General features: G+C 49.4%; 2 protein-coding genes across 2 annotated transcripts; both read right to left on the bottom strand.

The window, feature by feature from the left end:
• Positions 1-683: 683 nt before the first annotated feature.
• ENH_00018090 (rhomboid family domain-containing protein, putative) lies at positions 684-2,993 on the bottom strand (the record flags this gene model as incomplete). The annotated part of the gene is made up of 5 exons (XM_013584351.1): positions 684-864; positions 1,036-1,212; positions 1,959-2,232; positions 2,494-2,691; positions 2,903-2,993. The coding sequence occupies 5 exons, from the start codon at positions 2,991-2,993 to the stop codon at positions 684-686; spliced, it is 921 nt and encodes a 306-aa protein (XP_013439805.1).
• A 3,130-nt stretch (positions 2,994-6,123) lies between these two features.
• ENH_00018080 (hypothetical protein, conserved) lies at positions 6,124-7,569 on the bottom strand (the record flags this gene model as incomplete). Its single annotated transcript, XM_013584350.1, has 1 exon — positions 6,124-7,569. One exon carries the CDS (start codon positions 7,567-7,569, stop codon positions 6,124-6,126), a length of 1,446 nt encoding a protein of 481 aa, XP_013439804.1.
• Between the last annotated feature and the right edge of the window lie 7,382 nt (positions 7,570-14,951).

Below are 14,951 nucleotides of genomic sequence, written 5' to 3'. Positions count from 1 at the left end.
TGAAGGTGCAAATGCACCGCAATGAATTCCACCGCAGAAAAGTTGCTTCGTAGAGAGCGGAACAGGTGATGATCGTGTTATTGGAGCTCTTTATAGTACCAAATGAAGCTGCAGCAAATGGACTTCTTTCTGTAGGGAAGCACCATTGTTCCGGTTCAAATCCATATGGAGATGCTAAAATCTACGCGCACTTGTAAAGGCATACACACAAGCCTTCCACTGCAGACCTAGCGCCCTCGCCCTGGCTTGTCTCAGCAATGCGTTATTCTACCTTTCGAAGTCAGTGTACACAAGGCCGTTCTGAACTCATCTGCCACAGCACAGCTACCCATTTCAGCATGAAAGAGCCTTTCTCTGCAGTATTAGTTATTATTCACTACCGCCTACCATGACATACTGCGGCAAAAAATGCCGAGGACGCAGACTAATTCATTGAGAAGAATCGGGTCACGTAGCAATATGCCACTGTAGAACCGCATCGAGGCTGTTGCAGACAATAGCTGCGCACTCCGACGTTACACGCTGTCAAACAACGTTTACTGCCAAACCTGCCACGCTGATGCCGCGCACGTTATGTCATTTGAAGCAACACTGGTGGCTCACCACAGCCAGCTCAATAGCGTGCAAAGCCAAGTAGCTACAGCATCTCACTGCGATCACCCCTGGCGTCGCTGCTGTTGTTGTTATGTTCCTGTTGGTGCTCCTGCTGAGCCTACAATGTACAACCCCTGTTTACAGCGAATATAACAGGCACGCAAGATGCTGGAAGCGCAACCAGCAAGAAGACGGAACACCACATGGCGAATGGCCACCACCGTGGTTTGTCTTGCATATCCTTGTTGAAAAGAAACCCCAGGGATAGTCCTGAAACACAAAAAAAGAAAACAACTGTGCTGAAATGCTGATCGTGCCGCTGCTTCCTGGTATGTGGTGGCGCTATGAAGGAAATGAGCATAGAACGGGCTTTGGCGCTATTAGAAAGGCGATGGCTCTCAGCGGCACAGCGTAGACGTGCAAGGGCTGCCAGTTCCGCACCGCAAATAAGGCCTCCCAGGTGACCCATCTGGTCGATATAGCCGCCGTTGAGGGTGAAGGCAAAGAGGCCCATAAGCAAAAAGAACGAGATAATGTTTGTCAACAAACGGTCCCGATGCTGCAGTCGCCGCCAGCTCAGTGCCAGTTCGGCCATCTCCACCCCCATCATCCCAAACCCTACGATACAGGAAACAAAGAAGTTTGACGGCGCACAGAAAATCGAACTCTGAACAAGCCCGAACGCAATTATTCAAGACACTCAGCACTCGGCATCTGGAATGAATGCCATCGTTTCTACACAGGAAACACGTGTTCGGTGGCCATCCAGGAATTGCTACTTCTTCCTTTTGTTCCGTCCCACCATTGACGGCAAGTTAAAAAAAAAGCCTACTCTTTTCTAGGTGTCCACGACCGTTTTCTCTACTTATTCACTGCTCTGCTGCATCCACCTTCTCCGCTAGCTATAGTAAACTGTACGGCGTCCCTAAATGGTGGTAGATGACTAGCGGTGAACAATGAGACAGAAGGGCTACTAACAGCCAGCCACGGCGTTCCCTGAGACGCCTGATACGGCTGGCTGGTGGGCGCTACAACACTAAAGCGGACTGTATATGGCTACAGTTTCCAGATTTGCAGGCGCGCTGAGCTGATCAGGCTTGGGGCAACAGCTTGTACACGTAATGCACAACATTAACATATACGCATCCAGAGAATCTCTCCACTTCAAGATCACATATATTGAGAGCGGACCATCACAAATGGAGGTACAGTCAAGCGCGTTTTCGTGCATTTTAAAGGACGGCACCGAGCATCGAGTGTAGGCAGACTGTACGCATTTTCGCCTTCTCCAACTGTCTAGCTAACCTTATCGATTGGTCAGGCTGCTTCATGAATACATGCCATATGGCAAGACAGGTAAAAACTTGCCTGCTGTGCTAGCACCAACCTTCACTGTACCGCAAAAAAGTGCTGCCGCTGAGAGCAAGTTGCCATAAATAGCCGCCGCCGCGTAGAGCAGAGCGAACTTCAAATAGCCATACCGTCGCTCAATGCCAAATCCCATTCGCAACTGGAAAAAGACATTGAAGGCCACGTGTAACAAATTAGCATGCAGAAAAGAAGCTGTCAGCAGCCTCCAAACCTGGCCCTTGGCCACCAAAGGGGGGACATTGGCGCCAAAAGTGACCAAGATTCCAACTGCAGACCGAAGCACACAAGTGTGACAAGACACACGCGCCAGTATTACCACGTAGTGACACACTGTCAGATGAGATGTAAGATGCGGAAGGAAGAAGCGAAATGAAAAATACGCAGGGATGAACGATCAGCTATCGGTGGATCTCTTAAGCTAACGGACCTTCACAGATCATGGCGAAATAGCAGCAAGACAGCGAACACGCAGCAACTGAGCATCTACTAGAGAATGCTATGGAAGCGTGCTGCGACTAGGAAGCTCACTAGATGGAACGAGAGGCATCTCCGAGTCTAGGGCAAGCGTTGTAATAAAAACAACCCAATCTGCTACAGAGATGAGAAGCAGCAAAGATCGCAGCCTGAAGTAGGGAAAAAGCAAGTCCAGCACCCTCAAGGCTGTCGTCCTGCTAACAGAGGCAGAACCCCCACTGGAGACGCTACTGTCTGTGCTCCGCGTTTCAGCTGCGGCCAGACAAAAGACAAATAAAGCAACGGGAAACAGTGATTACAACCGGTGCCATGCAGTGAAATGACTCCAAAGTAGGGTCCCACAACAGAGCTAATACGCTGCTGCAACACTTCGTCAGTCGATAGCAGCTCACGCTGCTGCTTTAAATAATATACGTATTGAGACGCCGAACCAGCAAGTCAAAGGCTGTCCCAGATGGCTCACCTCGTATAAGAGGTAACGCCTCACCAGTTTCCGCATCTCTGTTGCGCTGCTCATCCTCCTTGCGGAGGTCTGCCAACGTGCGGACAACCATGATGGCCCTTCTCTCAATGTGAGTCTGCTGCTCGTGCAGCTGCTGCTGCGCTAGGCCAGGGGTTAACCCCCGGAGCCCGAGATGAGCTTGCGTCAGTCCAAAGGGTACACGCCCAATACCAGTCCGGTTCTGCGGACAGGCAATATCGTTGCCCAGAGCTCCAAAGCAAACTAGAGGCACAACTCTGGAGAATTCGGTGTTCAATAACTTAAAGAGTGGACGAAGGACTTAAAAATTGTGGAAATCGAGACTCGAGGAGCGGCTGTCTCGTGGCTCCTTTAGAACGCATGCTGTCCTAAGAAAATGCTCAGCAAAGTTAAAGGAACCTCAGAACTACAAATATGAGAAAATGCGCATCGAAGAAGTAGTGAATCAATGCAGATCGGGACGCTGCTCCTGCCCAACTATGCAGCTTCACACTCTACCGAAGCTACCGCTGTTTCACTGGAACTGTTCCCTGCAGCTGAATCGCCTCAAATATGAAAGTATAGTTATTTGGAATGATATTTTGTGTAATTGGCTGTAATGTTCTGGATGGTTGAAGCCACTTCACCTCTTGTGTGCTCTTGTGTGCGCCAGGTGGTCGTTGAGTCTCCCACGCATTTGACCCAGTCCGCAAGTGCTAAAGAGTAGAGGAAGACCCGACTCCGTAAGCCTTGCTTAGCACAAAATGAGTGAACACAATGTCTTGGAGAACCCACTATGGATGAAATCAGTCTCACAAAAGGCCATGTACGACCGGCGGCCACCGAAAATTGAAGATGGTCGAGCGCTGGAGCTTTAAGGGATTGAAACGCAGTTCACGAAGCTGCGTAGGCAAAACTCAACGCATTAAAGATTACACTTAGACTGCCGAGTTTTCCAGCGCCCGTTGGCAGGCTCAATTGTCCTGGGTCACTAAAGGTCTATTCCAACACGCCAGAACCAGTTGTTTGCTGCTTCAGTGCCTTGAGTTCCCTAATTTAATATATTTTCATGAATTGGTTCAGACTGAGCTCCTCAATGAACGACTACTTCTTTTGCCATCCCTGGCTGAGCACATTTCGATGTCTGTGTCCGTCGAAGCTCGTAGATGCCCTACCATTGAGAAATCCGTAGCTGTGACGCTGGGTGGATTCAGATGAGATTATACAATGAGAATATACATAATTTTGGAAGCAGTCAAGGCATGAGTGGTTACCGGATATTGCACCAACAACCCAGAATTTCTCTGGCTGCAACGACGTACACAGGCAGAGTGTAGGTGCCTCCTTTTGTTTCCCTTATGAAACAAAAAGGACTCTTCAAGCCCTAAGAGTTCTCGAATTTATACTCCTCCACAGAGAGGGCTAGATGTGACATTATGAGCAGTTCCAATGCCAGTGCGGAAGGAAGGCCATGGCCGTCTCAATGGCCACTAGAAACCGAACTTGTATTACTTGGCACAAACTGGTCGTTCGAACGACCCCTTCACGCAGAACTTGGGTTGTGTGGCGGACTCTGTCTGGCCCTAAAATGTATACGTTCTTTGTCCCTGAGCTTCGTTGAACTGCTACGTTTCCAGACTGCTTTTGCTACTGGACAGAAGTTGGCTTAATTGGAATTGGAGTCACTACTTGAGAAAACGAAGGTGGAGAAATTTTGAAACATTGGTATCTACAAATTTTGACCACGGTCCAAACGTGCGGGCACTAGTGCAGTTAGAGAAGGCAAGAAACGTCAGTGCATGCTTCAGGTTCGCTTGATATTTTAATGGTCTCACGACAATGCCGTTTTGTTGGGCAGCTCCACCAAAACTATCTGATTTTTCGCAGCCAGAGTCGAGCCTCCAGAAGCGTCGCTGATAATGGAGGCCACGCCCCGTGATCCAGCCGCAGAACAAGAGAGCTTAACTTCTCCGTGGATACTGCAAGCTAAAAACTGGCGGATGCTGCTTTTTACAAGGTCGAGAGCTTGGGCTGTTCGTTTGGACAGGCCAAGCCAGGAGGGAGCTCACAGCCGTGTCGTCGCTTCCAACACTACCCTCGCATATTGCTTTTGTGGCTAACTGAATGAGCAGCTCTTGCATGCTTATGATGCGGCAACTCACGTAGGCCTAAAAAAAAGGTTGTTGCCCCAAGGATATAGCACATCTCTGCGAACCTTACCTACAAGTAATAACAGTAGAGCATTACCTGCGGACAATAGCATACCACTGCAACCTCCGGTGCACTTCCGGCGCTGGGTGGAAGACCGACGACAGGATGAAACAAGCAGCTTGTACCTCCTGCTTAACCGGAGGCTAGGTTGTATTGTCTCGAAGACACTAATGCTGCGCCCAAACTCAATTCAACTTAAGTGACGCAGTGTGCTCCCTGCAGAAGGTAAAGAAGCAGGGATAAATCCGTATTACCTTGGCTCCGTAGAAGGCCCAAAAAATGGTTAGAATGTAGAATGGTTTGTGAACAACCACTTTCCAGGAACATTGAACCCTTTAGCCGCCATTCGAAAGCCAGAAATGCCATTTTCGGGTTTTGACCAGATAGTCAATGCGCAAGTGAAAGAGGAGAGCCCAAAACCTTCAGTTTCTTGGCTGCGTTCCGAGAGAACGGGCAAGTACTTCGAAGTGGACACTACTTATTGAAAGACCACAAATATAAGCGCAGCGTGCTATGCATGCAAGTTTTGAAGCGTGCACGCAGCGACCCCGCATAACACACTGCGCATATATTTGTTTTAAAAAAATGCTCAGCTATAGTAGCTGGCCGCTGAAAACAGAAAGAGATGCAGCGCTAAAGGCATCTGCTGCGGACCCTCACGTGTTGTAGTACTCCTGTACAAACACAGAGCATAGCAGGCTTCCCTCTTCAAGAATGTTGGCGTAAATGTGCCACCAGTCACCCTAACCATCACCAAATGCTTCCAAAGAACAAGTCCGTATTGTGACCGTTTCCATATGATGGGAAGTCGCCGCGCGTTGATGCCGCTGCAGCTAGGCAGGAAATTGAAGATGAGAAGCTGAACTGTTTGACGGACCAATTGAACGGCAAGCCTTTCCAAAATAGTCCTAGCCTTGGAAAACTTGCAAGCTTAATCCGCCTGAAGAATAGCTGGAGCACATTGGCGTAGCTAACAGCTAGCATGAACGTGACACGCCACATTGCCGTTGGGGCTAAATAAGGGCAACTGCAACAGCTAGTATGTCCTGCGCTGAATCTTCCAGGTGGTTGGCTGGCCTCAGTTGAAGGACTTCTCCGGCTTCCTCAACATTGAGGGCGAGTCGAGAAAGGACACCGTCAACATTCCAGTCGTTAACCCAAGAACCAAGAACCTGGGGGGTAAGAGTGTTTGCTTCTCTGTCCATAGTTGCCCTGCCGAGGAACTTCAAGAACACTGAAACTGAAAACTCTTTGCTATTGGGATGCTTGATTATCGAGTCACTTGGCAAAGACAGGGCGAATCTCTGAAAACCAGAGTGAACCAGTCGATCGTTTTCTAGCTGCAACGTCTCTGCTTTGACAGAGGCAGCCAGTCTTTCTGCAAGAACTCTAGGGACTGTCCCTGCGTCTTCAAGCGCTTTGCTGGGGACACGAAAGGAAAACCCTGTCATCATTGCCGTAAAGTCTTCAAAGGTGACTTGGTCCTTAGCACGTCTAAGAATATGTAGCCGAGGCAGGGGAGCCGGTTCTCTGCCAAGAAGCTGTGAGCCGATACCCCAAGTGTTGCACAGCTTCTCAATTTCATTGAGGAGCCAAAGGCGCCTTAAGGATGCCTCCAGTACAGTTCGAACTAGGAATGCATCCATCACGGCATCCTCGTTAGGGTCACTGGTGAAATCCTGGATGTCTAGAGCCTTTTCTGCCAAGTGTGCATGCTGCTGCAAGCACAGGAAGGGATCCGCCACAGCATCTCCAGAATTTGGCATGTAGTTTTTCTTAAATGCCGCCTGCACAGCTCTAGATGACGAACTCCATGCCAAATCGAGTGCCTTCATCGCCGAAGTAAGAGATCTCAATTCTGCAAGCCTCTTCTCGCGAACTTCGGATGCCTTATCCCCTCTAGCACTATCGTCTTCCGTCTGGTTCTCCTGCCTCAGCATCTCACCTTCTGCTGGAACATGTTCAGTAAAGAAACTTGGTTCTTGCTTTCCCTTCCAAGACGGAACTCCAAATGGTAAGAAGGCCTCAGAAAAGGCAGCGTTTGCATTGGGACCTTGGACACCGATAAGTGAGGCTTCCTCGGCTGGAGAAGCACTTGTACCCGAACGTATGTGCTCGTAAAGAGCAGACTTGTTAGATTGCTCGATTGCTTCTTTACTGGGATGTTGATTTCGCTGAATCCATTTGCCATAAAAGAGAGCACCCCCAAACGCCCCAACTAGGACACCTGCTAACAGAAAGCTTGCAAAAAGCGCGAACGACATATTAACTGCACCCCTGGAGGACAACCCTATACTCTGTGACCTTGACAATAAATCGCCTGGAAGCGCTGTTTTCTCTTCAGAACCAAAGCCTTCACATGGCGACCGTTCCCCGCATTTGGGGGTACTACGAATGTCGCCTTCATCCACTGCGATCATGTGAAATCCCTGATTATCACCAAGTGCCTCTTTCCGCATTTTTTTGTGGTGATAAGATGTTCAGCCCAAAACCGCTTCCAGGGAAGCTCCCTCAGCTCCCGTAACACTGCGCCACTGAGGAAGGCGCGAGCGGCTCCTGGCTTCCCAGAGAGCTAAACAGTATCTAAAAGCCACCCCATGCCAGGTGTTGCCCCTGAAACGCAAGATATATAATAATTTTTTGACATACAGAGACAATGAGGGGAGTTAGTGGAAAGGGCTATGCTGTTGGTCCAGTGACAGGACCGCAGACGATCGATCAGAGAGCGTCCCCAGGCAGATAACAGCCAGTGTGCACCATCGCGTGAGTGCTGATGAACGCAGACGCGTGCCTGCTTGCCAGTTCTGTATAAATTTTATCTTTGGGAATAGGGTTGTCAGCGTCCGAAACCGTATGCCCTTTGAATACCGAGATACATTGTGGGATCAGCCGGCTCCTCCCTTTAACCGCAGAGAGCCCTCATGGAGCCAGTTATGAGCCTGTGGTATCTCACCGAATACCCAAAATCACTCTAGCTCTGAATGTGGGCCTGAAAACAAACTATTCTATAGCGCCTGCCTTCCTATGAGCCCGTCGCTAAGAAGTTGACAGTCTGCTGCTGGTGTAGGATGTGGCCAGTCCCACCCACAGCCACTACCGTGGGATCGCACAATGTGCAATAACGGTTTTTCTCATAGTATGAAGATACGTTGTTTTGCCTTTAAGCGGAAAGTTGCGCAATTTTACGCAGAGGCCAAGGGGCAGGATCTTAACTTACTACTGCAGTGCGCAGCACTACAATGCTGCATAGGAACGACCTCCGGAGGTTGTGATATCTAGTGTTATAGATTTTAAGCCCAATCAGAACTGTTCCAGTCTAAACAGCGTGACTCTTGTCGGGGACTAGGCTGAGGGTCCTCCAGAGCTAGGCCACGTTTTGGGGCTGGCTGTGCCACAGGTGCGGCCAGCGGTGGCAAGCACACCAAGAGACACGAAAGGGCTTCATGGAGGAGCAAAAAAGAAACAATAATATCAACAGTGCTTTTTTAGGGCTTAATTGTGCATCTTGACGCTTAGTGTGCGCAGCTATGTAGCCGATCTGGATTCCCGCATAGGAGGCACGCTGGGCACAGGTCACTAGAGCTATAATCAGTCCAACTGAATTTAGCTATTAAGCAGCCGGCTGTGCAAGGGCAATGAGTTATGTGAGGACCCAAGAGTATGAAGCTATAAAGTAGGAATGGAGTGATGGTTTGTGTCAAGTGCGCTGCTCTAGGCTGCTTGAACGGTGATGCACTTAGCATGGAAGCATGAACTGCCAGAGGCTTAGCAACTTTGAGTGTACCGTGCTTTTCCAAAACATTCCATGGATTAATATGACTCAATAGAGCCATATTGGAGGAAATGCGTCCCGATGGTGCATAGCATGGCCCATAGGACAGTGCCGAACACTAGAACTGGAACAGAAATGGCTTTGAGACGCCACAGAATCTGGGCGGGCACTCTTGGCAATGTTCATGCGTTAAAACTGCAAACGGCAAGAGCATTGAGGGTAGCTAGGAGCTAATAGCGCTGTAGCGAAGTTCAGGACTGGCTGCTAGCAGCCTCGCTGCAGCTAATGAGGATTGTGCAAGCTGTGAGCTCTGCCACTGAGGCAAACGCTCACTTATACTATTCTTCCCTTTCGCTCTCCTTCGCTAAATTTTTGGCTTTTTCAACTAACATTTCATAGCCCTAATAAGTAGGGCCGATCCAGGGTTCGGTACACTGCAAGGAAGAGCTGTAGCAAGCAAAACTACAAAGAAGCCCCAGAAATGGTCCCTTGAGTCGAATAATTCCGAAGATGTAGATTAGCATACTAAATACAAATAAGAAACACAGGAGCATCCTTGGGCGATAACGCCCACTGAGCTATCCAGGTTGGCCCGAAGTTTAAGGCTGGCAAGACGCAATAAAGCCGCAAGCCCACGCGGTGGGGAAGAGGGATGCATCCCTCGAAATAAGGTTTGGATGCTGAATTTTGCTTTTTGCGAATAGTGTTCCATATGAACATACGTAGCCAGAGCGGCAGACACCTGGGGACGAACCTGGGCTTAAAACTCTACATTCTGGGGTCTGTTCTGGGAAACAATATCTGTGCACCCCAGTAGCACAGAGCACATGCATATGTAACGTTTATGAGCCACTGGGACTGTAGCATCTAGCGTGTAGGGGTGCACTAGCTGTCCACCTGCAGAATGGATGCTTGATAGGTTCGCACAATCAGACAGCTTCCTTAATGCCCAGCGCTCACGATCATAGTCAAGCAGGGCAGTGCGGATTCCTGACAGCAGAAAATAGAGCTCACCAAGATCTTACTGAGACCCTGCAATCAGGTGGGTTGAGGAAGCGACACCCAGCATCTCTTCACAAGTGGACCACAATTCGACCAGCCAGGCAGGTTGCCAGGCTGAAGCGGAAGGTGGAGCAGCTGCGGGGTTTTCTTCTTTATTGGAAGGTGAAGTGATGGATTGCACTGGCATCACTGCCACTGCCGAACAAAGGCGGCGGCACCATGAGAAGCCTTCATAATGCAGGAAAGGCGCAGTGTACGAAGGTATGCCTGGGCCAGTGATACTGGGGAAGCGAGCAATGAAAGCATTTAGATGGTGATGCACTTATGGAGTGTGCCTACTTTAAGAACACAAGGGCGCATACGGAGAACAGGGTTTGGTGCAAAAAGTGATATTCCCCTACGACTTTGCATTACTAGCTGCGCAGCCTTTATTAAGCATATTGCAACTAACAGGTGGCAAGGAAACAGCAGAAAATGCTTGGATGACTCTGTGAAGATCGCTGCAAGAGGGAATGGGATGCCTGCAGCAGAGCGAGTGGAGTACCACTTGGCTTGCCTACCACTCGAGCAGTGTAGGGATTTAAGTAAGAGGCCACCGCCAAATTCAAGGAATGGACAGAAGCAATCACTAAGTTTGCAGCAGTGCAAGACCTACTGGAAGACGCAAAAAATACTGAGGAGGGGACGCAAACAATTAGAGCTCTGCTGCAGTGACGGAAAACCCACGAGAGTCAACCGAATCCAGGTCAAACGAGTTTGACAGAATATGCCGCCATCCGGCCGGCAACACAAATGGCATGACATATCATGAACACCAAGTGCAAGGGATTAGGAGCAGGCTGGTAGGTCAGGCGAAAGCTGGAAGGCGTGCGGAAGTGAGTGCCACCAGGCTAGGCATTTTGCCCCTCCATCCTTCCCAAAGAAGCACAAACTGATAGGTTTCACGACAGGGGGCAAGAAACAGCAGCATGAAAGCAGCAAAGCCCACGAATTGCAGGAGACGAACCTCCGAGCCGCCATCAAGAAGGTGGAGGACTGCTCTGTGCAGTCGGCCTAGAGCCGAATGCCACCGAAGTCTTTCCAAGCTGGAAACAACGGCTCCTGAAGCAACAGCAAGGCGGTGCCATATGCCTACACGCTACAGCGCTGTCCGAGGCATATATTAAAAGAGGGGAGCGTAGCTCACCAATGCTGGAGTTAGCCACCTCGACTTTTGTCAGCAAGCAGTTAGAGGGGGACAAGGTAGATGAACAGCATGAGTGAACCGGTAGCGACGGACTGGAAGCCACACCACTGTGGTGACACAATGACTGAATACGAACGGGTGCGTTGGGCACTTTCAGCAGCCCGATCGCAGTTGAGTACGTCACCTACACAAAGCCTGCCGTTTGACTATCGCCGATGTAGAGCAATTACATAGCGTCCGCGTGGTGGCGGGGCTTACTGGCTGGCAGGGGGTGACCGTCTAGAAAGGTATGTCCTCATGGGACCCATACGTTATCACCTTGTAATCGAATTAGAGCTTCTAACGGACCAAAAGGTAGCGTGTTACTACGAACCTACGTAAATGGCCAATAGTGCGATTGATCAATCACAAAAGATCGTGGCAAAGGAGCAGGACAAACAGCGCAAGGAGTACGCGTGGGCTCAAGCTGAGCAAACAATGGCATGCTGGCCCACAAGACACCCCAAATGACTCCAGCAGATGGGGCTATATTCCTTTGTCCCAACCCTAAAATCTACAAGGCCTTCCGCAGAACAAATATATTGGGGAACCGCCGTGCGACGATTAAGCTAACACGAAGCACCTACCTAGGGAACTACAAGGAACAACGATCATACTATGGCTTTACTGAAGCACCTGCCTAGGGAAATACAGGGAACGAAGATCATACTATAGCTTTACCGCGCGTAGAAAAGCTATCTACCACTCATGTATGTGACGAGCGTCATGGGCCACTACTGTATGTGTTAGCAAAGCAGCGCATTTAGACCCGTACCGCCCAGTCCCACACTCCTTTTTCTGGCCTGCCCACAATTCAAGGCTAACGAGAAGTATTCTCCTTTGCAAACCTCCACCCTCGACTACACAGAGTTCGAAGAGCGGGAACAGTCAAACAAGAGCATACGGTGCCCACACAGGTACTGGAGGTGCTCAAAGAATATCACGTAATGCTCCCAAAATGCTTACCTGGAGTGGTACCGCTATGGAGTCCATATGACAATCGCAAACTACTGGTGCCAGGAATGCATTCAACTACACTCTGAGCAGCACTTCAAACAGCGAAACTTCGACTTTACGACCCTACATGTTCTCAGTAGCACGACGCTATTCGACTTATCGGCGCATCACGCTATGATGTAGGGGCGGTTCTCGAACAAGATCGCACGCCAGTTGGCTTCGTAATTCAGGTCATGAACTGGCTTAGCAGAGGTATTCGACGTACGGCGAAGTGGTTCTCGCCTTCGTCACCGGGTAATTATCCTCATTTATTGCATGCTGCTAGGGCTACGGAGTACACGGATCATCATGCCCTCACGTACTTGCAGCAATGTAGTGTGTTGAAGCTTCTATGTCGCTGGACTGCTCGTTGGTTATATTTTCAAATGGAATTCGACAACGTCATAATCACATCCGCGAGGTGTACACAGCCATAGCCAGGCGGCAGATGCGGTAACCTACCCTGTCTACGCCTTGTGACCCTTCGGAGGCTACAGTAAGTCCCCACGGCGAGATAGCTTCGCCAAAGCTCGCGTACAAGAGCCAACAAACTGCCTAGAACGCTAAGAGGAGCCAGACAAGCTATAAAGCGATTGCAGATATACGCCTGCCTCTAACCTGACAGCCCCTTAGCTTGTCACTGCCTTCAGTTACTACGAAAGGGGTACATAGGCCAAAACGCCTCGCTTTCCATCTGTTTGACACATTCACTCTTCGGAAGCAACAACATCCACGGCACCTACACTACAACTGCTTGCGACGCCCACATTCCTACCAACTATACCGACTGAGAGTGCCCTCTCTTCACATGCATGAGTGTCGGCGGATAAAAGGTGCCTGATTTTCGCGGTGCCTTTCATCGCTGCAGCTCAACAAGCTGGTGAAGCAACCAGAGTTGAGTTCCGCAACCGCCACCTTACTTTCCGTTTTGAGCTGTTTAACCTGTGAATCTGTATTCACGGCATTCGGCGAATCTGCATGCCTTGCCGTGAATACCTTACTCGCATGCTGTACAATTACCACGAACATGCCACGGCCGGCCATCCCGAACAAAGCAACACATTCCTATCCCTCAAAAAGCATTATTATTGGCGAGATGCGCGTGCCTATATTGCAGCATGCGTGGAGTTCTGCGTTCAGTGTTGCGCGTACTGATCATTCACCCAGAAGCCTGGAGAAGTCCTTCAGCCGCTGGGAATTCCCTCTGTTATCTGGAAGTCATGCCAGCCTAGGCACAATACCTGGTCCGCCTCACTGTCTTCGCTAATGATTCCATTTTTGTGCTTATTGACAGTCTAAGCTCAATTTATTCCCATGAAGAAGACGTTGACAGCAGCTGACAATATTTAATTCCCTGCTGACCGCCTCACTCGCCACCATGGGTTCGCTAAAGTGGTGATTTCCAAGAGAGGCATGCTGTTAGTCAAGCATCTGGTATCAAATATGCAACCGGTTCATTGTCTAGCTCTCCATCTCCTCCGTGTATCGCCGCAAAGCGACGGACAAACCGCCCGAGTTAAACGGAACCTAAAGCAGATGCTCCACTTTGACGTTCATTCTGGGGATCGGGAGTGGAATTATATCCATGCTGCTCTAGATTTCTTACCTCATATGACAAGCCAGTTCTCAAGCGAGCGCTGAAGTCATGATATGCCAGAAACCTCTTACTGCGACCGACCTTGATATTTTCAGCTCTGAGGCACTCACCCGAACACCCCCAGTGATCGAATTGTCCCAGAAGCTCTTTTACGGGGCACAGGGCGACGCTGTACGAGCGAATTAACAACAAAGCTCCAAACAGAGAGCCGTCAAGGATGCCATTAGGGACATGGTATGGCTCAGTAGCAAACATTTATTGGCAGCCATCAGCTGCTACTAGAGAATGCATCGGCACTGTGGCATACTGTTTAGAGATGCCGCCAAAGCATTGATGCACTAAAATTTCCTTCTTTTACAGGTTGTGCCACAGCTCTTCTCAATGTTCATCTGGTCACAGAAGCCACAGTTGACTGGATTGCAGTGCTGGAGGCAGCGTGGTATGATTCTTTTCAAATGTTGCATTTAAGAAGGCGCCCTAAAGGAAATTGTGGCCCGTTGCGAGATGATACTGCTGCTATTCCATGCTGAAACTGGAATTTTCCAAGACACTGTACCACCTTCAGTTCGTTTGCCGCTCTCAGGGCGATTCGCTACGCGCAATGAGTTTGATTTTGTATGAGAGCCAATATGATGCGTGTATCGCGGCTCCTATCAAATGCAACAAAACCCTTCAACAACAGCTTTTAAGGTTCCCCAAACTCAGAACCGCCCCAGAGGCGCAAAACTTTCAATCGCATCCCTTTTAGCAAATTTTGGACACATTTCACTCTTTTTCCAAGGTCCTTTTCATCTTTCCTTAACAGTATTATCTTGCACGCAAGGGAACAAATATCGCATATTTTGCAAAAACTGCGATTTGCATCAAAGCACCTTAACCTTCTCTGAAACATAGTGCTTCTGAAAACTTGCCACTGTTTTCTTCCCTTAAGAGTGAATGTCGGCTCAACAAAGGCTCTACAAAAGTGCATTTATTGGAATAGGAATACCCTTAAGCGCGTCGCTGCAATGGCTCCATCGTACCATGCGCACCTTCCCCTGCGTGTGTAAGGCAAAGCACACTACAACAAGCCGAAGAACAAATGACGATTCTTGAACGGCAAGACCCACTGCGCGAGGCACATGGCCCTTGCCTTGGTTAATTGAAGTCTAATGAGACGGCTCCGGACCATATACACAGAAATCGCGGAGGTTCGAGCACCTCAGAGCAAAAGCCATTGATTCGACCTAGCACTGCTCCACGTCGTGGC

Source organism: Eimeria necatrix, genomic scaffold (genome assembly GCF_000499385.1).
Source record: "Eimeria necatrix Houghton genomic scaffold, Enh_scaff15, whole genome shotgun sequence".
Classification (NCBI taxonomy): domain Eukaryota; phylum Apicomplexa; class Conoidasida; order Eucoccidiorida; family Eimeriidae; genus Eimeria; species Eimeria necatrix.
Note: the sequence above shows the minus strand (reverse complement) of the source record. Positions and strands in the feature narration are given on the sequence as shown.